The sequence below is a fragment of the Opisthocomus hoazin genome, chromosome 14 (assembly GCF_030867145.1).
Source record: "Opisthocomus hoazin isolate bOpiHoa1 chromosome 14, bOpiHoa1.hap1, whole genome shotgun sequence".
NCBI classification, from domain to species: domain Eukaryota; kingdom Metazoa; phylum Chordata; class Aves; order Opisthocomiformes; family Opisthocomidae; genus Opisthocomus; species Opisthocomus hoazin.
In genome coordinates, this window is record NC_134427.1 from 6,487,739 (window position 1) to 6,515,532 (window position 27,794).

At 38.5% G+C, this 27,794-nt stretch overlaps 1 protein-coding gene across 4 annotated transcripts in view; it reads left to right on the top strand.

Moving 5' to 3' along the window:
* The first annotated feature begins 354 nt into the window (after window positions 1–354).
* DIAPH2 (diaphanous related formin 2) overlaps window positions 355–27,794 on the top strand; it is a 245,851-nt gene continuing 218,411 nt past the window's right edge. The window contains exons 1-5 of one of the 4 annotated variants that reach the window (XM_075435212.1): window positions 355–642; window positions 19,313–19,345; window positions 21,577–21,753; window positions 23,215–23,319; window positions 27,701–27,721. In XM_075435212.1, the coding sequence (XP_075291327.1) occupies window positions 523–642; window positions 19,313–19,345; window positions 21,577–21,753; window positions 23,215–23,319; window positions 27,701–27,721 (456 nt within the window). In that variant the 5' untranslated portion in view covers window positions 355–522. Of the gene's footprint in view, window positions 643–19,312; window positions 19,378–21,576; window positions 21,754–23,214; window positions 23,320–27,700; window positions 27,722–27,794 lie in introns of those variants that run through there. The other 3 variants (XM_075435213.1, XM_075435214.1, XM_075435215.1) reach the window with 3 other exon arrangements.

Consider the following 27,794-nt stretch of genomic DNA (forward strand, 5'->3'; position numbering starts at 1 on the left):
AGGCGGCCGAGGGCAAGTCTCAGCCCTTTCTCCTCCCAGCAACCCATTCCGAGGCACGGCTCAGCTACGAGCCTTAGGGATAAATCTCCCTACACGACGGCTCCGCGCTGCCGAAGCCAGGGCCGGGCAGTTCTGTCTCACACTTCACCTTTCTGGCGGGCGTTTCTGCTCACAACCCCCGCGCTCCGCCATTTCCTGTCCCCCCCCACCTCGCTCCCGCCCTTCGGGCGGGGCACCGCCGCCTCCGCTTGGCCGGACCGCGCATGCGCACCGCGCTGGCACATGCGCGCTACGGCCGGGCGGGCGGCGCGCATGCGTGGAGGCGCTCGGCGTCTCTGAGGCGGTGGATTGGGAGGAGGCGGCGGGGCAGCGGGATCAGGAACTGCTCCACCGCGGCTGGGGAGGGCCGGGACCGGACGGGACGGGGAGACGCCCGGTGGTGCGTGTCGGCCCTATGGGGCCTTGAGGGTAGAGCCCCGGTGAGAGAGGGGGTTGCTGCTGGGGCGCGGAGCTCGTGGGAGGATGGAGGGGCAGGCGGCTCCGGGCGCTGGCGGCGGCGAGGAGCCCCTGGGCTCCGGCAGGATGAACCCGAAGCGGAGCGGGCGCGCCGCGGAAGAGGAAAGCCGGAACAAGCCCAAGCTGGTGAGCGAGCGGTGGGGCTGGGAGGGGGGCAGGGGACGGCCTGGGGGCGAGGAGGAAGGCGGGGGAGGAGGAGGAGGCTCGGATGCCGCCTCGTTGCTTCCTGAGTAGAGAATGTGGGGCGGAGGGGCGTGTGGCCGGGCCCGGGGGGTGCCGGGCGCTTGGGAATTAAAGGCTCTCTTTGAAGAACCCCGTGCGGTTCCGTGGCGGTTGGCGGGTGCGGTGGAGGAGCGGGAGGCGGCGGCTGGCGGGCCTGGCTGTGCTCCGCGGCGGGGGCGGCGGCTGGCGGGAGCCGGGGGTCCCCGGGGGAGTCCGGGGAGGCTGCGCGGCGGGGCCGGCTCGGGCCGTCCCCGCGGAGGGTGCGGTGGCCGTGGGGTTCTGTGAGCGGGACCTGTCGGTGGAGCCTCTCTCCTGCTCACCTTTCCAGTGAAAGAGCACAGGGTGGGGTTTGGGTTTTTTTTTTTCCCTGTCATCGGGAACATTGGTGGTTACGATGCCAACGATGTACTTCCCAAGTGAACTTCTGAATTAATGTGAGGATAATTTAAAAATTTGGAAGTTGTCCAGCCTTTTTGGAAGGATCTGTCAGGCTCCTAAGCCTTTAGGACTGTAGAGTTTGTGTATTATGCCTGAGCTTTTTGATTTACAAGAAGATATTTCTACTTGATAACCTGATAACTGGAAACATAAGCACATATCAAAGACAACAGCACTGGATTGTATCTCACTTTATAGATGCAGTAGCAGCCAAACCAGTTGACATGACAGTGTTTACTTTTAGTTGTTTACTCCTGTTACACTTACTTGTTGTAACTTTGAGTCAACTCATTTTAGCTCAGTTGTCTGATGGATTTTCTAGAGCAGCGCTGTAGCGGACACTTAAAACTTACTTGACTTTTCTTATTCAAGAGAATACTAGTTGCAAACTTTATTTAATATTCACAAGGTTTTTCACAGATAGTGGTAAAACTAAGGCAATGTCTAAGTTGTAATACACCTTGTGTTCCTTTCATTGAGTACATTGCTTTAGAGCCGTGGGCCGATCAGCCTGAGAACTGTGGGGTTTTTTGCCGCTGAAGACTAAGTTAGAATGCATGTGTGGAAGATGTTAAATTCATAACATACGAGACATTAAAAAAATTACTGAAAGTGACAATTGTTTAAATGATGACAGAATGCTGGAATACTGAATGACCTGAAATGTATTCAAAGTGACCGTGTATTTTGTAGCAAAAGGTAAATAAATACCACATCATGTTTTGGTTTATGGTGTTATTGGAAACAAACTCATACTTCCTTGCACAGGAAAAATATAAACAAATGTCTTTATGTAAACAAGATGTTTGTTTGTACTGTCTTTACTGTTTTCTAGCTAAAGTAGCTAGGAAGGCTCCTTGAAGATGCTTGCAGGGAAGTGATTTAAAAATCACACAGGAAAGTGCTTCTGTAGGAAGCTGTGGACACAAATTTGTATTTTGCTGTAGCAGAGGAGAATACTTTGTTCTGAAAGAAGTATGTAATGTAAAAAATCAAAATGCAATAAGCTCAAAATTGGATTGAACAGAACAACTATTTCCATTGCATGTCCTTTTCAGTTATTCTAGAATTGCTAGAGTAGTCTTTTGTTGTTACATTTTGTGGAAAAAGTACCTTATGTTAATGTTTGACTTGTTATGCAGTCTTATGGTTTTGTTTCTTGAGATGATTACAGTCCATCAGCAAGATGGATCAGAGTAGTGGTATGTTGCTTGAACTACATACCTTCTGAAAGACAGTTTTGCCCTGAGATAAGGTGACTAGTCTCTCATGATATAGTTGAGTGAATGGGCAAGGATATTTTTTTTTCATTCTGAACATGATGTACACACATGATGTGTAAAACTGATATGAAGAGGATTTATGGCTGAGGAAGAAAAGGGATGGGATTGAGGTGTGTTTTAAGTGGAGGTGGTGTGAGTGGACAGCCAGATTTATCAATTACTGCCATGGGTCTACAAGGGAATAACATGACTAATCAGGGAAAGGCCTCATCAGTTATAGGAGAATAATCTTACTAAATTTTGCTGGCTTTAATTATGAATGAGGAATTGGTTCTGCTGAGGCTGACAATATCTTTAGGTACTCAGAGCAACCTTACTTGTACCTCATCCCTGCTCTTCTCACTGTGCAAATAAGATGAAGTTATATTTGCAACTTCTGTAAAAGAAGCCACACTGTTTGTGCAAGTGTGAAGTTGTTACTGAGTTTACACTAAGCTTTTCAGCGTTGGGTGTGGGGGTTTTCTTGGTTCAGTTTCACAACTTATAATTCATCAAGTTTCAGTAGAGTTGTAGAGATGAATCAGCCTGCACTCTGTCCATTTGTTGCGTATAATTCAAAGAACTCTGCACTGTGCTGAGAGGAGCGTGTCTCTTTTCCAGAAGTCCACGTCAAGTGGAGTGCTGAACAGGGGCTTGGTGGGAGAGAGTGTGCAACTACGTCTAAGAAAAGCTTTATTTTTAGTTCCTGGCATAGCAGCTGACATTGGGCAAGTCATTGGAAAGAAGTCTAGGGGAATGATTTTTATATGATAGACTATAAACAGCTCTAGATGACATGGAGGTGGGAGAGCTGAAGTCGTTATTTTGGGGGTAGGGAGACTCTAGCAGAAGAAGGTGGAAATTTTTGTGTCCTCATCCCCTCCGTCTGAAACTGAAAGGTGGACAGTGGTGCGTGGCCTACAGAAGCGTAGTGGTTTGGTGGGTTTTTTTGGTTGTTTTTGTTTGTTTGTGGTTTTTGTTTATTTGTTTTAAGGACTCAAGCCTGATTGATGGCATTTATTCCTGTTTGACAGAAAGTAAGACTAGGCTATCAAGACAGGGTCTGTGCTAGAAAAGAAAATGATGATTTAAAGTATTTTTCTGCAAGATAATTGGTGCATATGTATGCACACAAATAATTGAGTGTGGGCTGTATTAGAACTACTATTTTAATTTTTTTTCTGCTTTGGGTGATTTTGAGGGTCGTTTGGGTTTCACATGATTTGATGAACATGACAGAACTGCACAATGAGAATTTAGTTCCAATTTTTATGCTAGTAGTGTGTAAACTAGAGTATTTTTCTAAAATTTAGTCTGTGTTATAAGCACCTTGACACATTACAGCTGCTGAAAGCGCTCTGATTTAATCTTTTTTTTTTCTCATTTTTTGCTGGCACAAGGACTGGAGGTGGGAACGAGTTCCTGGTGTTTTTGTCATTATTTTTATTTACAATGAATTGGGCAGAAAAGAATTAAAGTGTTTTGGCAAACAATCATCTGATCTCATGCCAGCCCTGAGAATAGGCTGGCATGAGGTGGCAATGAGCAGTTACATTCTTAACTTAGGTTTGGCAATGTGCTTGTTTTGCTTGTTTAAAAGTGTGCTTGTTATACTGGGGAAATGGACTAAATTAGGGTTGTCAGGGAGATTGCTGGGATTCCTGTGTTTGTTAATCCTTAACTTAGATGTTGTTTGCTCTCCTTAACACTTCAGTGTCGCATGGGAAGTATATAATTCTGTTGGGTACGTAGGAAATCAGTAAGTGCTTGAAAGTGTTGGGGCTGATTTGACACAGCTATCATAGCTTAGCTGAACCAAAAAACTTAGCAAATCGTTCATCTTTTTAGCCTCAGAAGTTGAGGACAGGCTTTTTAGGGAAGTTCATGGCAGAAGAATGGGAGACATAGGTCGTAAGAAGGAGCAGGAGAGGTCACTGGAGAGGCGAATGGAGTATGGGGGGGAGGAATCACGTGAAGGAGGATAAAGCATTGGTTGACCAAAGACACTGTAGTCCACATTCTTGGAGGATTTCAAGACCTGGAAACCTGGACAAAGCTCTTAGCAGCCTGGTTTGAATTTGGTGTTGACCCTGCTTTTTGAGCAGGAGTTTGGCCTAAACTGAAAAGGGAGTGAGATCCTTTGAAATGTCTGTGGCTCTATGAATCAGTACTTGGAAAGAGGTGCTGTAACAGGATTTGTGATGCTTCCTCACTATTAGAACACTGGCTAACTAGAAGTTAATATGGCAAATGGTTTTTTAATTGAAGTTAATCATATATGGTGTCCATTTGCTATTAGCATAAGTAGAAATATTTCTGTGCGTGTAGTGGCTAGTGCTATGCTAAAAGCATGCTCCATTACCCCCAGGTTCACTTCAGGTTTGTGTGGTGGTTGTTCAGTGATAGATACTCCACTTAGCTACAAAATAGATTTCTGAAAGGGGCTGTCTTCCGAGTGTGGTACTGTCTTTAAAAGTAGATTGGGAGAAAGATCTTGTGTAACATGAAAAAAAAAAATTGTTAGGTGTAAGAGACATCTTACTCAATTGGAGAGCAAGTGGATTTGGTGATTCATCCAACAAGGATACTCAGACTTGTTTTAAAAGCAGAGATTGTTTATGCTTAATACTGAAGTCTTTCAAACCCCGTGAGCTTTTTGAGCTGAATCAAAATCTGTGAACCCAACGTCTGACTAATGTGCCATAAACTAGCGTCAACAGTGGAATAAAAGCTTTTATCAATTAGCTTGAAAACAGAAATAAACTGAGTGTGCTTGAGAGGATAGGTTTCTCAGCTGCCTTGCTCCACCCATATCAGTGCAGGAGTCAGCGAGTGTGGGTAGTACCAGTCACTGCCAGACAGGCTATGTGCTGCAGGACCTTCATCGCACCATCGCCTGTGACTCCTCAGGTTGATTGATGTCATTCTGCTGGGGAGAGAGAATGTGCTCATTACACATGAGGTGTTTAGGTGTTTGTACACTGCGTACGTGAACTATGAGTCAGGTTGGGCAGAGAATTTTGGCAAATGAATGAAATTTATTACGTTTGAGTTTGTAGCGTAACTCTGAGTAAAATCAGTGCATACCTGCAGAGGATTCTTGCTTCAAGTGTATGCTTGAGGAAGAAGTGGACTGAAATGCTTGTGTTTTAGAAGACTGTTGGTCTTACCTCATCTCAGTCAAGATATTCCTGCAAGTGAAGCTAGTTAGGGTTCAACCATTTCTGAAGAGTAAAATGAATGTCTTGGGGAAAATTTGGTTCTGTTTCTGAAAAGTATACTGATTAGTCACTACTTAAAATACCATAGAGTAGGGCATGCTTGGTGATGATGGTTAGGTAAATGCTTTAGCTTTTAATGTGAATTGATACTGATGCTGCTTAAATGAGGTGATAGATACGGTGATAAGCCTATCTGCTTGTGGTAATTAAACTTCCTGAACTACTAGTTGTAAGACAAAACTGTAAAGCTGTTCTGTACAATACAGGAAGCTTTGCAAACAAGGCAGATTCCACATAGGGGAGGTGAGACATTTACAGTGAGAACCAAGTGTGTGCATATCAACTAGAAGTCATGCTTTTAAAATCTGAAGTTTTTAAGCACTGGTACTGAATATCCAAGATACTGAGGATGAGCTTTTGTTTTTGTATTAGGAATAGTGTGTAAAGCTTGCTAATGATACTGTGATTACTGATGACCCAGTAGAAACAAAAGACAGGCTTAAAAACATTGGGTGGATTACAAGATGATTTCACCTTTTTTGCATCGTTTGCAGTTCTTTAGAGGTAAGCAGGAATGGCAAATAACTTTAATTCTTTTAATCCCTGCCCAGATTTAGAGGTAAAGTAGAACAAGATGGTGGTTGCTGCTGAAGCAGCTGACAATTTCAGTTGGTTATTCATCACTTTACTTGTTCAGCCTTAAAACCACAAGAAGTTAAGAAATTACTAAAAGGAATATTTTCACACAGTTCCTTGCAACTTATATATCATGGCCATTCTTTAAATTCATTTTTTTTAATCATTCAGTAACTTTATTTTAGAGGGAAGAAGTTTTTTGTTATGAAGGGCTGTGGTGATAGAGCAGATAATTTTGAGAGAAGATTAACGGTTGAAAGTCTTTTTGTAGCAGTTGTGTAGCAATTTATAAAGTTGCAGGTAGACAAAGCTAACTTGTTTTAAACTTGCATGTTCTTTTTCTATCAAACTGGTCTTTTACTGAAGGTCTTGTGAATCTAGTAGCTTTTTCCTGCCCTGTTGGTGGAGTTGGCACCTCTAGGTTTCCCACTTTCAAGCGTAACTTCCTCATAGCTAGATAAGCAGAATCTTGCTTGACAAAAGGAGTGCTAACACAGTCTGCAAAGCAAGACTGGGTATTCTACTTGTTCACTATTAATTGATTGTGTGGGAGAAAGGGGTGACAATTAAAACTTTCTGAGGCAGCAGTGTGGGCTTAAACAGTCTCCATACCCACCTTGGTGCTCTGCTAACTGAAGTTTTTGTGTGGCAGCAGGACAAACAAGATCATGAAACTGAACCAGTTAAGCCCTCTTCTTTATTATTTGTTCTTCTTTGATTATTTGCTACAATTAATGGGACTGGTGTTATGGCACACAAGGATTCCTCCTTTTCCATTGGTTTGTCGAAAGTTCATCCACTAGTACTAATAAATTATGATTGTTTCTGCTTTTCAGCCATCTTCTCATGACAGCTGTTTAGTTGGACGTGGTGTGAAAGCAGCACATTGTACACACATCGGCAGATCTGAAAAGGATCTGCTATGGCAATTAAATGATATTGTAACCTACATCGTGATATAGACCATAAACTCATCTGATTTGTAGAAACTGAGAAATACCTTGGAAGCTCAATTCCGGATCAAACCCACACATGGGAAATGTATGGTTTGATACAGCTGCTGAAGGTATTCAGTCCAAGTGGGTGTGGTAATATTTGGTCTTAAGGTGTAGCGTGTACTGTAATATTACCACACCTTCTCTGTTATATAAAACAACAATGTTCAGAAGAGTTGCGAATAGGTATGGGCTCTTTGTATAAACAGGAAACTGTAGTTTTGTGTTAATTTCAGGCTGTTTTGGGGGACAGTGGGAGAAAAGAAAGTTCAAGGTGATGCAGGTGACAGGTGCCTTTCTTTTATGGTTCCCTTCTTGGTCCTTTTAGTGAACCTCAGAGTAAATAATTGGAGACAAGATGGTATTGGAGAAAGAATTTGGTATGCTTAATGTCTGATGTTTGCTGCTTCTAAGTGTTCTTTGCACAGTATTATCAGATATGGAGGACATCAAAGATGGAAAAATGTTTTTATTACTAAAAAATATTTTCAATTTATACTTCATAAGTTACGTGTGTTTACGTTGTACACTTTCAAAACAAGTTAAAATGTAGAAGTCACCAGCTGATTAAAAAAATGTAATTGGAGAGAATCCAGCCTTCTGTTCCTTGGTGATTTTTGTGTGTATATATAATTTTTTTTTAACAAACATACTCTTATCGCTCTCGTAATTGTAGTGGAAATAGAAAATTATCTCTTTATAACAAAACCAGATGAACATATTTAGTTTACCATTTTATGTGAGAATAAATACAGGAGAACTTGATTTAGGAATGTGAAACTTTCAGGGCAGTGCTACCCAGTAGTTTAGAATAAAATTGTAAATGAAAAAAAAATTAAGTTAGAAGCAGTCGGAGAATAGTACAGCCCTGTTCTCTCCTGTTTCTTTGTTGAGGAATTAGCTAGTCAAACATTGATAACTGTGTCCTGTGTAGATAACAAAACTGCATCATAATGCATATTTAAGCATGAAGATGAGAGGAAATAACCACAGATCTTAAATGTTCTTGATGATGCTTTTCTGTCACAATTAGTTAGTTATATGTTTACAAGTGGCTCTGTATAAATTCATTTTGGTCTCTCGGGGATGGCTGAACAACACAAAATAAATACTTTGGTCAGGAAAAATATTAGTTCTGCAGTCTATTATTCTTTTTTTACTGTGGTGAGAGCTAATGACAGTTGTTAGAATATGACCTTTAAAGATACCTGTGGGTATTTTTTTTTTAATGAGCGTAGCTTTGTGAGGGACAGATATTAAGCCAATACTAGACTGCTAACAACAGATACAAGTGGTAAGGTTTTGTACAGCATAGAGTTTCCTGCTTCCCTGTTACATTTAGGTTCTTTGTATTCTCCTGCTGTGAATTATTTTTATACCTATAAGATATAAGTAACTTCTAACATACTGTGGCTTCATAATGGAACTGTGCTGGATGTTTGCATTTTTAATTGTGTGAGTGCATAAGTAGATGAGAACTTGACAGTTATTAGTAGTTGAGATGGTTAAATGCAGTGTTCCAGTTGCATTAGAACAGGTAACTATTTGCATAAAGAAGAAAAAAGATGACAGCATATCAAGCTAAGCATATACACTGATGCCATATACATTTTAATTTTTGTGCCAGCCACATTTAGAGGGTACATGAAAAAACAGAAGTTAAAATACAAAATGTAAAGGGCATAGGGTAAACCCATGTCAGCTGGCCAAGTTCAAAAACTAGCACAAGAACTGAAATTAACTGAGATCCTTCAGTTTGAGTCTGTGCCTCTAAGCCATACAGTAGCATTTCTATTTAATTTCGTATACACTGAAGCAAAATTTTCGTACAATAAGAACTTCCATAGTAATTGCAAGTCTGTGATAAAAGGCTTAGCCACTCACTAAATAATATGACAGATTAGTAGAAGGTAGTTTGTAACCAGACTTGAGACAGAAGTTGCAACCAAAACTTCAACACTGTAACTAATTTTGGTGGCAATACAGTGCTTTATTTCTGGTACTGCTGCCAGGCTGCATGCCCATAAAATCAGATTCTTCTTTTTTTTTTTTTTTTTTTTGTATTTTTTTTGGTCTTATTATATAATGGGGCAGCAAGAGCTGTTGCTCCCAGGCAGTCCACTTTACTAGAACTCCTTCAGTTCCTGCTTTCCGTTCTTTTATGGCAAGTGGATCTCCCACTGCTTTATTCTCATCAACAGAAGAAAGCGAGACGAGGAAACTCCTTTTGATTCAGCACATTGTTTCTTGAGTGAGCTAGAAATACACCAGGCAATGTCTGCTGCAGTCTCTCTAACCTCTGCTCTCTACTATGCTACCATTTTCCAACAGTGCAGTTTCATTTTCATTCTCCATTTTAGAAAGGTAAAGAATACAGCAGTAGGCTTTGATAAAATTTCCATCTATAAACCAGATATTTTCGTTTTCGTATTTTACAAATATGCTTTCACATTTGACCTTCAGACAAAGCTTGGGTGGATAAGACAGGCTTCCTAAATCCATTAAGGTTAGTTTACTATATTCTGTGATTCAAACTAATTCCTAAACGACTTATAAGCAGTAATCCCATCAGTTGACATCTTATATTTAAAAACAATTGTTTCATGAATTTATGGGAAAACCTTTATAAAATTCATGTGGGTGTTCATGGGTAAACTAAGCATGTATCACACTTCAATATTATGATAAACCATCTTTTTTTGCTTACTTTCACCTTTAGCAGAAGATAACTCATTCTCCATAACCTGTTACAAGCATCTGTAATCCTCCTGAATTTCTGTTACTTCTTTACAAGGGTTCTCACTTGTACTGAAGTCAAATGATGCTGTTGGCTTCCTCATCATTATGTAGAATATAATTCCTCTCTGTTCACATACTGCTTCATTTCCTACTTCCCTGAAAGACAAATAATCTTCTCGGGAAGCTGTTATAAACAGGAAAGAATGGGAAAAGAAACAGAAAGCCTTTGTGTGTATCACAGCAGCTATAAATTCAGTTTAACCTGATATGCTTTGACTATTGAGTTACATCATGTTCCACGGACGCTGAAATTACTTGATCTAGAATTTGTTCTTCAAGGAAAAGCTCAAGTTACTTGCAATGGCAGGAGCATTGCTCATTTTTCCAAGTTCTAGTATCACATAGTTTATTATTAGGGTAGAAAAAGGTAACTTTGCCATCAACTTTTTTTATGAAGGGATCAAATACTGCTCTGATCAATTACTTGCTCTTTGCTAGGAAGTCTGTGTCTTGGAAGACAGACAATGTTATTCTAAGAAGTTGTTGACATGATCCCTGTGACCATATGTTCCAAGACTGCTGGGTACAGACAAAATGAATAATGTTCACAAGTAATTCCTGCTTCTTTGGCTCACTGCATCCCTTCTACTGCCAGTTCCTTTTGTGGGCTGTGTTTTGGTTGGTTGGATTTTGTGGGGTTTTTCTTACTATTTAAGAAACAACCCAAGCAAAGCAAATACATGTCCTCACTTCCTCAAAGTATATCAAAAGTAAAAAACTCCCATTTTCAAGGAACTGCCTGGTATCCAATGAAGCTCTTCACACTAGAGAGTTTGTCAACTTTTGCAACTTGCTATGGGTCTTCTGCTTTATTTTCAAGTGTATCAATTCTCTCCCAACAGATACGTTCTACCAGTATTATCCTCTCCCCAAATGGTAGCAGAGGAAAATTCAAATGGACTGTGACCCTTACTTCTGTGTTTACTGTACCCACAAAACCAAGAGGTGTTCTATGAAACCAACAGCATGCTTCATTAAGAATCTTCCCAAAACTATCTCTGCGTATAATGGGAAGAAAAGTATATAGAAATTGAGCCTGTCACTTGTACAGGGATATTAGCCTATACTTGCATGCACTGTGAAGTGGAAAGCAAGTAAGCAGGAATGAAAAGAAATTGTGCGAAAGTATGGGAGAATTTTGTCAAATCAATTTCTCAAAGCAATTTCTGCTTTGTTTTTCTGCTCTCACTGTCAAGTTAACTGGTCATTGCTCATCTTGAAAGAAAAACCTAGGTTTCAACTAAAGATTAATCCCAGGTTCAGAGCATATAATTGTAGTTAAAAGGGCTGCATGTCTGTAAGAGGCTAAAACCAAACTAAGACCGCACTTCGGTAGGAGTGAAGATGAATCTTATTGCAATAAAAAGGTGTCTCTTCAGGAAGTGAGGTATAAAAGGAGGAGGCCCATTCTCACTACTCTTAATTGACCCAACTCAGTAGCTTGATAATAGCTTTCACTCAGTCTGAGTGGCTCCACAGTGTGTCTGAATAAAAAGATCAGCCACTTGCACTTGGGAGAGCTCAGAACAAGGAAGGAAGGCGAACAGCAATTTCATGCACATCAAGTATTTCTGTCTAGCAAAACTGGCTTTGTTGTGCTGCTACATTGAAAGCAAAGAGCTCAAATCCACTACTTGTATCTACTCTTAAAATTGAGATAAAGCCTGCACTTATAATGTCAGGAATTGTTTTGACGTAGTTTTTTGCAATTTAACTGTTCCAGAATATTTCAAAGGCACTTCACAATAATATTATACCAAAAAAAAGCAAAAGCCAGTTTCCCTAAAAACTCAAAGCTCAGAAGTCAAATGGTTGCATTTTTTGAAAAAACAAGTGGCGGAGATACAGGGCTGGATATGGTACGGACAGGGACACTTGGCAGAAAAGCAACAGGCATGCGACGAGTACGGTAAGTATTGAAACCATTCATTTATGGCACGAGGAGCTGTTCTGTGTTCTTTTGGAATTAAATCCCGGAAGGTGATCCAATGACTATTGAAGTGACTAGTTTAGCAAGTGATCTCATTCCGTTTTCCTAGGGAAAAACTGATAACTGATTTGCTTGCTGTAGGTGCAGTAAACAGAATATGCTGGTACTGACAAGCAATCCTGCCCAATACCGTACAACAGCAACCACTTGGTCAGATAAGTTATTGTCCAACAAAGTGTATCTGGCACTTTTTACAGGCGTCAGATATATGCACAGAAAGCTACATGTGTGTATCAAAAGATTTTTGAAACAATTCCAATGCACTTCTAATCTACTAGCATTTTAACAAAGGAAGCTTAGGAGGTGCAGCTTTTGAAATAAGCTTTCTTACCAAGCTAAGCATGAAACATAACTGGCACTCAACTATCTGAATGCTGTTTTTCTAAAGTACAATGTTGTTCAAGAAAGACCAGTAAAATCTCCATTACCAAGATTGTTAGATTTGAAAGTGAAATTATTTAAGCCCAAAATAAATGTGATGCTAGTCTGCAGATGACCCAAGAAATAAAATGTGTATGGCAACAGTGTGTATGCTTAGCCTGACGATTCAAGTGCATGAAGAACTAGAATTCCCATACTTATTTTCCCCATTTACACTGCAGACAACTGGTGCGGTCCCACATGCTGTCTTCATGTTGTCAAGTATGACTTCGTTCTTTTCTTTTCCTTATGCAACTACATACCTGTTCTAGTGCAATGGAGACACTGCATCCAACATGTGAGGTCTTCCCGAAGGTACCTGCAGTTTCTGTGCAGAAACCTTGTATCAATTTCTTTTGCTACACTTATTTTATACAGAATTGCCAGGCTGCCCAAAATCCTTAAAGTGGAAGAGTGTGTTTGGACCTTAAGGACATGTAGCCATGGAGTTGTATGTGTTGTGATTGGTTGTTTTTGGTTGTTGGTTTGGGTTTTTTTTTGTTTTTCTTGTTGTGTCCTGTAAAACCTTCTGCTGGTTAATGATTATGCAATGCCAGACATGTTTCTAAATTAAGTATTAACACCAGTGGGTAGAATTTCTGAATAAAAACAGAAGCTTCAAACTAATATGAAATGTTTTAAATCTTTTGTTATTAGGGTGGGGTCTGCTATGTCTCTTAACCTTTATAAAGCTCTTGATTAGTTAAAAATGTCTTAGAACAGTAAACCTGCATATTGAGGCAGTAAGCTAGTATGCACTAGAAAGCAGTATTGCAATGCTTGTTTGTTGTGAAATTTATGAATGGAATTATAACTTGGCTCTTTCAAAAGTCTAGTCTGTAAAAGTTTTAACGATCAAACCGTTGCTTGATTATTTTAAATGAGACGTTTAAAAGCTGTAGAGCATCCTGAAGAGAGACAGTTTGTTCATCTACACGGAAAAGCATGGCGTACTGTCACAAGACATTCTTCCAGGATGCTCAAAGGAAAGCCTGTCTTGCATGATCACTAGATATCAAAATGAGAAACAGATCCTGGCTGTATGAATTGCTGTATAAAGAACTCGCCGGGTGTGTAGCATAGCTGTAATAAACTCTGCTGATCGTGTGCTGCTTTAGCAATGATAAGTTACCTGATATGGTCGGTGCAGAGACTTGATGGAAGATGTTCGGACTCTAGCAGTAGCTCTGCAAAATGCCAAAACTTACTTTATTTGCCTCTGCACTGGCTAGGGTGAGAACTGCCTCTTCTAATAGGCTTTCTGAAATTGTTTCTGTGGTAGCCTAAGCTGATCTAACTGCCAACTGGCCTGGTGCCACCCTTGCCCTTTGGTCTCACAACCAGCAATTTTGTTGGCTTAGACTGCCATGGAACTGCAGCTTTTGGAAGAAGCATTTAATTTTTCTCTGATTTTTAAAGCGTGCTTATTAATGAACACCAATAATTTGTTGTCCAAAACAAACTTTCCAAAACAGTAATGACAGTTGGAGCTACAAATAACAAAACAATGTTAGCTGAATTGGCTTCCTTGACTCCTTTGTATCTTCAGTTATAAAACTGTTGAAATTAAGTCATCTAAATTTGTTGATGGTTATTTTTTTCAACTTCTGAATAAATTTGCTCTTTTGTAAAGATTTCTTTGAAGTCATCTGGAAAAAAACAGTTTCTTGAACAGTCCATTTGCCTTTGGCGTGTGCTAGGGTTCTGCTAATCAGACAAAAATGAGGAAGCCGTCTCAGTTTCTCTCAACCTTCATTTTCAGTGAGACCAGACTGCTGCTTAGGGTCTCTCTGTTCACCTTGCACAGAGACACGGGGTGGAGGTACCCCTTTCCTTCATTCCTGGAGGATTGGACACTGGCATTTGTGAGGGCGAGTGTCCAGTACGATTCATGTGCCTCTGGCCTGTTGCCCCCTCCCTCCTGTTGGGGAGCAGCGCTGGGGCACGCAGTCTGCCAGCGTGATCATTAAAGAATTGGTGCCCTCTGCTGTTAATAAGTACCAACTTGGGTGACCGACCCTCTGGCTTTATTTAGCAGTAGGAGTTGTCTGACTTCTTTCCCTAGTGTTGCTCATTTCTGAATGGTCAGTCTCCTGGGGAAACGGGAGAGTAACTGGGGACAATCGGTCAGGGTTGTGGCTGGGAAGATGGCTGCCGTCCTCCGGTCTGAGCACTGACTCTGTGCTACCTTTGTGCTGTCAGCGTGACCTCACTTTCTGGCTTTGATTTGCAGGCTGGTGTAAGATGTTCATCTGCTTCTTGATCTCCCTTTGTAGTGCCCCAGGGAATGTTTACCCTCATGTTCAGGTTGTAGGTTAAGCCTTAGTTTAGTAATTTAAATAATACTTATTTAAGGAATTTGTGAAGTCAACAGCTGCTAAGCAAACAAGAAGTTTCCATGTGGTGTCAAATGCAAGTGTGCAACAACAGTAACAAAATCATTAGTGTTGCTAACTTTGACTATCTTCGATACACCTGATGGATTACAGTAATTTCAGCTGCTTCTTGAAAGCATGGTGAATGCTCCTTAAGTGTCCAAAAAATTACTGTAAAGTAAACATTTTGTGAATTATATTGTTACTAATTTTATTAGTAATGCCAGGTATGCTTTGTCATGGGTAAAGATCTTGAAAGTCCTAAATGAGTGTGTAGTTCTAATTTCTGCACATCAGCTAATGTGAATCAGGTATCTTTTCACAATTTCCTATGTATGTTTTTACAACTACAAAATTGAATATATTAGCAGATGGTTGCATTTGTCTGAGAAAGTTACTCATGCTCTGTACTGAGGAACAGATGTTGTAGGAGTGAATTCTATTTTGTGGCTGTAAGACCTAGACTCAAATTGCACACAACTTCTTGTACTTAAATATTAACCAGTTTTGGGTTTTGTCCTTTTAAAATCCCTTGGTTCAGGTACTCATGTGAAGTTATTCCCTTCCTGGTTGTATGCAAATTTATTTGCAACCAGTTAAAAAACACTTATCCTTGAGTGAAGTTTTACCATGTCTTTTGCAGGTGTTGAAGTCTAGGTAAATTTTATAAAACAGTCGTATCATCTTAGTTTAAAAACAAGAAAGTTAAGAAAACGTCAAGTTTCTGTTTGTTACCCTTAGAAAATTAGGATCGGTAGTAGCAGTTGGAGGGAGCTGTTACCTGAAGTTGTAGCCTGTGTGCAAAGCGGGTGTCGCAGTGCATCACAATTTGCCTGAGCAGTGTGCAGTGGAGTGAAAATTGCTGTTAAGTTTAGAAGTTACCCAGCTAGTCACTCTTTCATTATACATGTGGTAAACTGTGAGTTGCTTTTGATTTTATTTCTGTGGTGGAAGTGAGAGTCTTGAATCTAATAACTAAGAACGTGCTAAGTGAGACTTAAATATAGTGGAAAGATCAATCAACCCATGTAAATGAACCTTAATTTACAACTCATGGCCAGCTCAAGTGATCTGGAAGGTTTTATTAATGAATAAGTTAGGAAAAAAATTCAAAGAAAGTAGACTTGCTGTGAGTTTTGCATTAAAAAATTAGTGCAGTCATCTCAAGTTGTTTAATTCTTTGAATGTTGACATTGTTACTGCAGTATCCTGAACAGAGCTTGGATGAGGAAATAGTGATTTTTATACCCAGATGTGTAGTGAATTATGGTGGAAGTCTGCTGTTTTTATGTGCAAGATTTTGTTTACTCTGGATATTAACTTGGCTAAGACTGACCTTTTCAGATAAAAGAATAGTGTGATGCAGTTACATTAGTATATGCTATGGTTTTTGTGTGCCTTATTGTCTTGATCTGTCAGTACTTGTGTGAATACAGTAAGCTAAAACTTTCAGCTATTGATGGATTGAAAGACTTTGGAAGAGAGCAGCTCTGTCACTTCAGTCTTAGCAGTGAAGAACTAAGTAAATCAGTAGCAAATAGTTTTTTGAGATAGGATTTGATGAAGTTTCGTGGTTTGTGTTGATACTAAAACCTAGGAGAGAGATGATCATGCTGCTGTCTTAAGTTGTGTGTGTGTTTAAATATAAAAATTTGATACCTCTTGTCTGAAAATGTTTTGTCATACAGATTTTGGCAAAACCTTTGCCTTTAGGTTGCTTCTAAATCGGGGTTAGTGTCTTTAACAGGCTAGGAAAGCATTGATTTCTTTTGATCTGGCGATGCTCTGGCTGTCTTGGAGATGGCTGAAAGAATAATGGTAGAGGACTGACTACAGAAACTGTTATATCTTTAACTTTCTCCTGAGGAGGTAAACTACTTTTGGTTTATGTTATGTTCTTAAATCAGGCTGCAAGCGTGATTGCTTTGTTAGTGTAAGAGACTGTCAAAATTGTGTGTCAGTGAGAATCTGCAGGTACATAACTGCCTTGCCTTTGCCTCCAGCTACTTGCAGTTTCTCTTCTACCTGTTAAATGCATTGCTTATCTTGAGTAGCTACTGGCAGCAGTGTAGCTTAGGCACCATAAGGAGATCTGGGAAGTGAGCTGGAGATGTCTGAAAAAATGCTGTGTGGTATCTCGCTTCAGTATTCTGTATTTTGCCCAGAGGAGCTTGAGTGACAAATGCAATATAAATGTAGAGATGGAATAGATTATCCTGTTCCAGGTTTTGGGAGAGATTGACAGTGCTTAAATGAGAAGGGGGAGAAAAAAGAGAAATATTTCTAGTACAAGTGACTGCTAAAACAGATACAGAGCTTTAGAACTTCTTGCTTACATGGCTGTCACTTGGTTGAAGTCATGGTTAGGCTTTACTTCTTTTGAACTTCTTGCTCAGTAATCCCCATTAAAAATAAAAGGTCTGTTTTCCAGAGTAAAGACATCTTAATTTTGATTTCAAGATTAGGTTATTACTTCCTCTTTGAACTCCATACTAAGTGCAGATAACAAAAATACAGGAGAAGTGTAGCTGTAAGGAAGAGGTTTGACACACGGCAATTAAGAAGGTGAAAGGTTGGTGTCAACATCTGGAGTAGCAAGAGAAAAAGGTTTTATCCTAGCTGTCTGTACTGGGTCAGGTTGAGATGCAGTTAATTTTCTTCATAGCAGCCTATGTGGTGCTGTGTTCTAGATTTGCGACTAAAACAGTGTTGATGGAACACCAATGTTTTAACTTTTGCTGAACAGCGCTTACCCAGTGTCAAGGCCTTCTGTTTCCTGCTGTGCCCCCTACCTCAGGAGCACGATGGGGTCAGCTGGAGGTTGGGAGGGGACACAGCCAGAACAGCTGGGCCGAACTGGCCAGAGAGATATTCCATACCATAATGTCCTGCTCAGCAATGAAACCAGGGGCTGCAGGGCGGGGAGGAGGGGTTTTTGACAAAGTAGCAGTTGGTCAGAGGCTGGGGAGGTATTGGTCTGCTTGTGGCGAGTGATGGCTTTTGCACTGTTTGTTTCTCTGTCTTTCTGTTTTCTTTCTGTGTGGGGTGTTTTTTTTTTTTTTCCTTTTCCCTTTTGCTTGTTAAACTGTCTTCATCTCAACCCATGAATTTTTTTTGCTTTTGCACTTCCAATTCTTTCCCTGATCCTGCTGCAAGGGAATGAGCAAGTGGCTGGGTGAGGACTGACCTGCCAGCCAGGTCTGGTCCACCACAATGTCCTGGATACCTCGGAATGTTTACTTCTAACCTATGAACACCTTGTCCCTCCTTCCCACCTTGATGCCTCCTCTGCTATTGGTACAGTCTTGCAAATTTCTTTATTTCACGAATACAATATTGACAACTGCAACAAAGAGACAGAAAGTAGAATTAGAAGGAGCATGGATTATTAATATCTTCCACCAAGAGGAAGTAAAGTGTTGTGTGGTGTATGTTGAACAGTTATAGGTTCATTTCCAGTAACACTGAACTCATCCCCTGTGTTAACAACACGCAGTGGTGTGGGATATTGAGTAGAAGCACCTCAGTCATTTCAGCTGGTGAGAGCATAACCAAGGAATCTGCAGCCGTGCTGTCCAAGAAAATAGGGTCACTTTTTCCTAACCAGTGTGACTTGTAGGGCTGCGTCAGTATGGATGAACTACCCCACTTTTTCATATATAGCTATTCTTTTTGTCTTGAATTCCTCCTCCTCCTCCCACAAAAGTCCTAGATCTTAATTACCTATTCAGAACTCCTTGGTGTAAATGGAGCAATGTTTATTAGCAGAATTTTTCCTTGAAATGATTGTTGATATTGGTATATGGTACAGATTGGTGTCTTGGCTGTGAATAAATATGTCATCTTGGTGATATTTGGCAGCAGGATTTTACTGCTGTTAAGGAATAAGTGAGAAGGTACCAGGGAGGGAGAGGTAATAGCAACTGGTTTGTGCATCATCAGTACACTGGCTTTAACCAGTTCATCTACCAATTTACATTGCTCGATGTTGAGAAGAAATTGGCAGAAGGCTCAGGAAACCAGGGCACAGGAAATTCTCCTCAACACTGAGTCTCAAAAACTCTGTCGAAATTGAGAATGTCATACAGCTGTCTGCTGACTTGGTTTGAAGTCCAGTAGTCCATGTTTGTTTTGGTAAGCTTTCCAAGAGATCTTACTGCATTTTTGTGAAATAGTGGGGGACCAAGAGCTATACGGATTTCAGGTTCATGAGTTAAATAGTCAAAAGACAAGGTGAAATGGGATGCAAGCCTGCTTTTTCGTATAAAATGCAGTAGATTCCATGCTCATTTAGCTACAGTTTTGTCAGAATACTTACTGATATTTCAAGTGCTTTTTAATGTTAGAATAAAGGAAATAGAGACTTATTTGTTCTGAAACAGTAGGTAACACTGTCTTTTTTTCTTTGATTTGTGTGTGTGTTTTTTTTTTTTAATAGAATATTCAAATAAAAACTTTGGCAGATGATGTGGTAAGGTCTTTGTAACGTCTTAATTTGCAATGGTAACTACACGCTGCATGCTATTTTACTGCAAATGTTGTGGACAATATAATATGTTCTTATAAGGATATTAAGCATTAGACTTCAGAAAATTTAAAGGTAGTTGCCACATGATTGAAGTGGAACCATTTTTGGTAATAAATGTGTACTCTATGTCAAACCACAAGTTTGTATTCAGTAGCACCAGCTTTCTAATTCTGAATACTTTGAAACCTGTTGCAAAGTATTTTTACAGCAATTTATACCAAAATTAATTTCAGTAAAATTATAAACTTTTATCTTCTATATATAATAGTTAAGCCACACTGGCCACTTAGTTAATCATCACTTACATGTCTGAAGGGAAGAAATTGTACCCAGTAATCATGTAGAAGATTCATTTATGGCTTGAAAGTGATCTCACCATTGCAATCTGATTAAACAAATTTGTTGTTAATAAGGTCTACTTGAAACAGATTGCAATGTGGTGAAATTGATCTTAAATGGCTTCTTTGTTTGGTGACTGAATGGGTGTTTTAATGTAAGTGAACAGTAAAACTGCATTTGATGTATATTGGCTGATTTTGGATACTGCCTTTCAGGCATTACGTCATATCTTTGGCCTTTATAATAGGCTATGCCCTAATTTTGCTTCCAAAAAATGAAAGGTAAACTAATCTAATAAAGGAAAAATGGGATTAAAGTAAAATTGTTGCCTTGTTAAAGACATTAACAGTATCCTTATAGGTAATGTGTTTCTGTCCACAAGTGTAAGACTTTTAAGGAAGAAGGAAACCCAGACCCAACCCCCTTCCCCTCAAACAAGCAAACAAAAAGCTCCAAAGAATTTCAAAGGGCATGCGGCTTATCTAGGGATACATTCCCTTCAAAAATTTAAGGCAGACTTGTAGGATCTCAAAAACCAACAAAAAAAAATAAACCTGACAGCAAAACAAACAAACAAAAAAGGAATCAAAACAACAATAATAAAAAGAGAGAACCTTTCTTCCCCATATTCTATAGCATTTGGTCAAATTTCTCCACTCTTTAGTGGACTAATCTGAAATGAATCCAGATTTTCTACAGATGAAATATGCCATTAAACTTTTAACACCTCACAGAGGTTGTTGAATTACAGAAAATATTCTTTCGGTTTATGAGTTCATAGATTGCAATAACTGCTATGAATGATTCTGGTAACCCTATGTAAGCTGCTGTTAGATGAAAGCACATCTTCATAAGGCTGTTCAGTGACTGAAATAAATTAGCGTTTGTTGATGCAAACGGTTAATTTAGAAAAATCGCTATAGATGTAAAGTTCTCAAAATGAACAAACATACATATACATAGTTAAAGACAGTATTAGTAAATAAAAAAAAAGTTCTGACTCTGTTCTGTATAGTTACATATTAATAATACAGTAATAAATGGCCTTATAAGGAAGGTGCTCTTTTTGGTTGTTTCCAGTATTAACAAATTAACTGAGTAAGCATGCTTTAAAAAAAAGGCTGGAGGTTTGGTATAAGGCGTAAAATAAGTCAACCTTAACCAGTGAAATGTCATTGCAGACGGTATGATATGCTTTCACTAATGTCTGTTATGTGTTTTTTTTAACTGTGGATGGCTGCTTCTATGCAAGTAATCCGTTACCTGGCTTTTTAAAATTATGCACTAATTTCAGGAGTCCGTACTCAAAAACACTTCAAGGAATTGTAAACTATACTTGGAGCATTAATTCCTCTACAAACTTTATTTTACTTTAGCAGGATTTTTTTATAAGCCTGATGAACTTGTGAGTACCTCCTTCCCAACGCTGGCTTTTTCAGTTGTCCTCCAAAGACTTATAGCTCTTCAGGTGAAGGAACGCTTGGACATAACCTTTGTGGTACCATATTTATTCACTATCAGGATAATTAGGGAGTAATGTGAGAAGATGAAGTCAAGAATTTGAAATGCTTAGAGTTTAACATAGATGGTATACTTTTGAAACTGTGAGAAATATTTACAACCCTTTTTCATGTGACCTGTCATGAATTTACCTTACATGTTGCTGTGTTTCTGTGAAAAGTAATCTCTAAGTGTTAGAGTATTTTTACTTACAGTTCAGTTTGAGTTTTAACTCTGCTGCTTGGATTAACTAAAAATGTGTGTATTACTGCCATGTAATTGGCTGCTTTCCTATATTTCTGTTTCTGCTTATTTTTTGATGGATGTCTTTGCAGCGTGACAGAATAACAAGCTTCAGAAAATCAGCAGTGAAAAAGGAGAAACCTCTCATTCAGCATCCAATTGACTCTCAACCTTCTATAAGTGAAATCCCGCTTGCCCAGGCACTTGTTGATGAGCGTTGCATGAACTTATCAGAAAAAGAAGTTATGGATCTCTTTGAAAAAATGATGGTAAGATGTTGTGCTACATTCTTTTATGAGATTTTACTTTATTTTCTTGTTGGCGTTTATTATGTACTAGTGATTCTCAAACGATGTCATTTTGTAAGTATTAACTACTTGGGAGGGCATAGCATAGCACAGGCCTGATAGGCCTGGCTGAATTGGCACATGAACAACTGAGCAACTCATACAATGCTAGTATTATATATGTTTAAATTACTTGGTCTACTTCTTCAGAGAAAACAAAAGGAAAAAGCTAAACATGAAATTCTTAAGCTGTTGATTGCTTCATTAAGATAACCTCTATAGACCTTAATGGAGTAGTTAGATACTGTTGTTGAAGGATAGTTTTTAATGAACTTAAGTAAATACCTCTGGAAAATAGTAATTTCCGTTAATAAAATCCAAATGTGTAGAAAGCTGAATCTTTTTATGGTCTTGAAATTTTTTGTTTTAGGATTGCTTGTCAAGGTTTGTGATTCTGCTGACAAGTAAGCTTTTCTATTAGTAATACAGAAATAAACTTTTGAAGTAGGTATGTATTAGTTCTGCGGTGAACATTGGTGTCGATATGTGAAGTATCAGGAAATGTAGTCTTTTGGGTATGGTCAGAAATACTGTCTTCTGTATCGTTCTTTAAAATTGTTGTAAACTGCCACACAGTCAGTATGGCCTAAGAACTGTCTTGTTCCATTGTGTAGCTCCTGTCTGTTTGCTGAGGTTGTGAATCTCTTTTGAAAGACTGGATAACACTTGCGTGATTTGCTTGTTAGATGAAGGGATTAATTTTTAACTTTTCCAATTAATGTGAATTGAAGCAGACATTAGGTCTATCTTCCATAGACTAATTTGAAAAGCTGTTAGCTAGTACGTTATTACAGTAGCATTTACTGGTCTTAGCTGCTAATCTGAAGTTACTTTGACTGTTAATGGCAAGACTAGTCATGAGTGGTACCAACTTCATATTGTATTTCATCAGTTATTAAATTGAAAATCTTTAATCTAGTAGAATATTTGGATTTTTAGGTTTGTCTTAAATACATCAGTTGCAATGCATTTGCATCTACTCCTGCCACAAGCTAATAAACTAATAAACTATGTAATAACAGCCATCTCATTAGATAGTGCAGGAATGGTGTCTGTTGTGATAGGTTTTATAAAAAAACACAGGAACTGCACAAGAGTTAACACTTATGTGATCAACTTGATGTGTAGAATTTTTGGTGTTGTCCTCTAGTTTTATTTCTTGAGCCAGATTTCACTGATGGTAACTACCCTTGATGTAATTATAATTTTGGCTAAGTCTTGTAAACAGCGAATGCTTGAAGTGACAGAATTAAATGAGATAATCGTGTAGCTCTGTTTGTTTAAAAATGAGCTGTTTGTTTAAGGAAAGGAGCATAGAAATAACAAAGACAAACGAAAAGTGTGAAATAGAATCTTGATGTTGTGTGGTCTGTTTCTTTACAGGAAGACATGAATCTGAATGAAGAACGTAAAGCTCCTTTAAGAGATAAAGACTTCACCACAAAACGCGAGATGGTTGTCCAATACATTTCTGCAACTGCCAAATCTGTAAGTAGTCACCTCTCCAAGACGGATGAAAGTAAGAAGCTTAGCTTTGTGTTACACTTTTCAAGCCTGAAAATTTCAATTCTTTTGTCTGGATTTATCTTCTAAAAGTGGTAGTAAAAGAGTAATAGATCTATACTTACTAATATACTTTTAAATGCTTGCAGCTGCTGCTGAAGGGTTGGTTTGTATTTCGGTTGTTGGGCAATGCAAAAACTTGATGCTTTCTTACAAACCACCAGAAGCTGCAAATCTAGTGATGTAGAGTAATGGGTGGAACCTGAGCATATTTCTGTGGAATTCATCTTAGGAATTTTTGGTACCAAAAGTTTTTGGAAGGTATAGTGTGATTTTATGGTTTCAGTAATGGCATATGTGTTAGGTGTACAATTTGCAGTGTTAGAAACAGGGAATGAAAATATTGAAAGTATTTAAAATTGAAGTCAAGTCGGTATTTTAGCTTAATTTGAATATGTTGAGTACTGTACTGGCTTGAAGACTGTGTTAAATATTCTGCTAAGAAATGTTGTTAAGGTAAACAAAATGGTTCTGTTCATGAAAAGATGGTCTTAAAATGAGTTTCAGATTATATTTTGAGTGGGGAAAAAAAAGCATTCAGACCTTTCATTCATGTTGATAATTCTCTGTACTTACGTTGATTGATTAACCCTTAGCAGATGGATCCCTTGTGCAGAATTTTTGAAGTCTGTCTCATTCCGGGTGCCAGAAGTATAAGAGAATGACTGGATGCCCTAACATTTGTTAGGGTAGAGAAGTACGATTTCAAATAGTGAAGAGCTGCAATTTATTTTCTACAGTGGGACTAATAGTAGTGGGACTGTTAATACTGATTAGTTGTGAAATACAACAGTAATGCTTTTTGTGTGTTAAAATTTGACTATGGCAAATATAGTTATTAACACATAAAAGGAGAATATGCCACAAAAATTCATGAATGTTGGATGAAACAGATATATATTTGTATATGCGTATATGTTGTGATTTCCTTAGAAATAGGTTTTGTCCTGGTTTGTGCGAGTATTTGTTGTATAAGGAATTTTAAAGAAGCTAGTGGTGAATTTTGAGGAACTGAATGTAGTGCAGTACTGGGGAGAAGTGGGGATGTGGGCTGGTAGCTTTATGTATTCAAGGGGCAGTGGTATGCTTCAAGTGATAAAATTTGCTATCAGTGTAGTTCTTCACTAAAATTAGGTAATGCATGTGATATTATTTGGAAATTAGGATGCATCTCATTTTTTTTCACACTTAAATTATGGCGTGAAATAAAAGGTTACTGGAATGAAGACTGTGTGGAATAATTGTTCAAATGCCTAATGGCAGCACTGCTAGCAGCTTTACAGACCTGAATCTGAGTGCTAAATACAGATAGCTTTAAGTAATAATCTGTTTCTTAGTGAAATAAACTGGGAAAGAAGATGATGTTGATGTCTGCCTAACGAATCTATAAGCATGAACTGCAAGCAGTAAGGTTGACTTGTCTTACTTATAACCATTAAAATCAGCTCTGCAGAGTTTAAAAAAATTAAAGTTATGATGATACACAATTATTAAATCCAAATGCTTTGCATTAAACATTATAAACTTAAGTGAGGAACAAGTTACATTATAATGTGGAAAAGGTGATTTATGTTTCTGAAAGGAGTGATGTTCCTGCATGAGTTCATCTTGGCAAAATCCACAGCCCTTTAGCCTGTCCTTAAAGCATGGTCTAGCTAAACAGACAAGTTATTGGAGAAATCATTCAAGCTTATGCACTGAATATTATGAAATTTCCTGTTAATATACTTTGCCTAGACTAGCTTTGGGAACTATTGATTATGTGTTATAAGGATTTTTTTGTCTTCACTTGATCAGTGTTAAATCTTAAATTTTTCTTAGTAAGCAAAAATGTTATATTGAAGCAGTAGAAACTTTCATAATGGAAGTATTTACAATTCTTTTCCAAAAAGTAGTTGTAACTATGGTGATCTCTTTTATATATACTGATATTGAAATGTAGCTACCTGAAGTAGCATATTTTTGTAGCTGAGTAAGAAAAGCATGACTACCATTGCATGTCTAACTGCTGAAAACTTTAACAGATTGCATTACTGCCACCATATGCGCTGCAGCATGGGAAACTTAACAGAACTGGGGATATGTTAGCCAAAATGTACTAACAATTAAAAAAAAAAAAAAAAAATTCCCCAAATGTCCTCATACATGAATGTGTGCTTTGAACTTGAGTCAGCACCAGTATGGATGTTTCATACATACACAAAATGTTTTTCCTAATGGAAAAAAGGTTCGTATTGAAACTTGTATGCTTCAGTAAGTCCTTCTTGCAATTGAATTGCAGCACTTGAATGGAATAATTTAAGGTTGTTTAGAAATATAAATGAACTTTCTGTAGCGTGTTGCCCTAATTTAACTATTAAATAGCTGGCATCTTAACTGATTTAAAAAATTAGAGCTCAACTGTAAAATGTTGATTGGGATCTTACAATAAAGCAAAACCTCTTTTTTCACTGTTGATTTTGTCTTCTGTTTGGTTAAACTGCTCTTCTGCTTCGTTGAATTCAAGCCCTAACCAATTTTTACTGTATCATGAATTGTCAGACTTCCTTTTCTTCAGACCATCTTCAGACTTGTCTTCAAAAAAAATCCTGATTGCATTCAGAATGATCTTTCTTAAAATTTTCTACTTTTTCTTTGGTCACAGACAATTGTTCATCTGTCTTCCTTTTTTTATACTGAAGATACTTGGGCCTTTTCTTCTGCTTAGAGCTCACAAAACACGCTTAACGCGACTTTTCTTGCAGTTCATTTCATGTTTGTTTATAGTTAGGCTTTTGAGCTCTCTCCACTGCTTTGAAAATATCACTCTCATTTGCTGATGTTGTCTTAACCAAATTATTTTCAAATTTGGTGCTTCGTTTTCTCTGCCTTGTGTGCCATCTGCAGCATGTTTGACCATGCTTTTCTGAAACACCATACTGTCTTCAGAGTTCTGAGTGAGAAAGAAAACTTGGTTTTCAATGGATGAGAAAAAGCTTTCCTTTTTCCTTGGGGGATGGAGGAGGTGTAGAAGCTAATAAGCTGGATGCTTTCAAGTGAAGTGATTATCTGTGTTTCCGATTTCTCCACTCACTTGAAGAGAAAGATTGTTGACCATGGAAATTATACTTAGGAAATAGTGAAGGCCCAGAATTCTGTTTTGGGGGCTGAAGTTGGTGACTTCTCATGCCACACTGAATGAGTTGAACAGCGGTGAGAGAAGAAGGTAGTAAATTAGAAAAAGAGATTGTCTGGCGATGTCAGTCCATCTTGTGCTTCTAGAGGAAGCTTCATCAGGAAGAAAAGAGGTGGCTGTGAAAGATGTGCAGGGACTTCTGTCTTCTGAAAGACTTCCTAAAAGAATAATGCAAGAGATAAGAATAGAAAATTAAGCAGGTCGAGGCTGAATGGATACAAATGAATTCAGATCTTGGAACAAAACCATACTGTCTCGGGCTCTTAATCACATAAAAGTGGTTATTCAGTAAACTAGCTGCTCTCCGATTGCAGCAAATAGCTGACAAGGAAAGGCCTACAATATTTAAGCAGTCGTCCCGAGTCCTGGTGTTCACAGGAACGTGGCTGTTTGTGCCAACTGATAGAACAGGGCAGAGATGCGCTGCCTTTCTGCAAAGTTTCTTCTGTGTCAAGTCAACTTCTTGCTCATGAATATGCAGAGATGCTGTTCTATGGTAAAAAAAGCGAAGATGTCATTCTGAAAATCACTGTTTAATTATCCATGTAATTAAAAGCATCCATACTGAGCCGTTGAGGAAAAATGCCACAAGAGATTTTCTGAAATGCAAGTTAGATTTATAACTGTAGGCTATGTTTTTGATTAGGAAAACTTAATTAAATTCAGTGATGACATCATGTAAATAGATCCAAAGCTCCATAACAAATGAAATTGTTATATGGACAAGGAAGTCAGTATGTCATTAGTTTTTTTCTGTAGTTTTCTCAGTGTCATATAAAAAATATCTGACCTGATAATTTTAACAAAAAAGGCATATCTCGGGATCTTGAAAGATGTAGATGTCAAGCTAGGTATCTAGTTACTTTTTGTAAATGTGTACAATACTGATGATTCAGCAGCAGAACATAAAAATTTCAAATTATTTCCAGTACAGTAGAACTGCTATTTTCCTGTTGAGAAGCTATAACTCTTAAACAGTTTGATAAAGTAATAAAAGAGTGTACTACTAATGATTAAATATTGAAAAATTTGTGTGATACTACATCCTACTAAGTACGTTGCCGTGTTTATTTATGTATTATTATTATCTTTTTTACACAATAACCTCTCTTGGCTGACCACTGCATGCAGATAGTCGGAAGTAAAGTTCCGGTGAGTATGAACGTGATAGTTTTGTTTTTTCTTATGAATACACTTCCCTTTTGAGAGATTAGGCTGGAATATT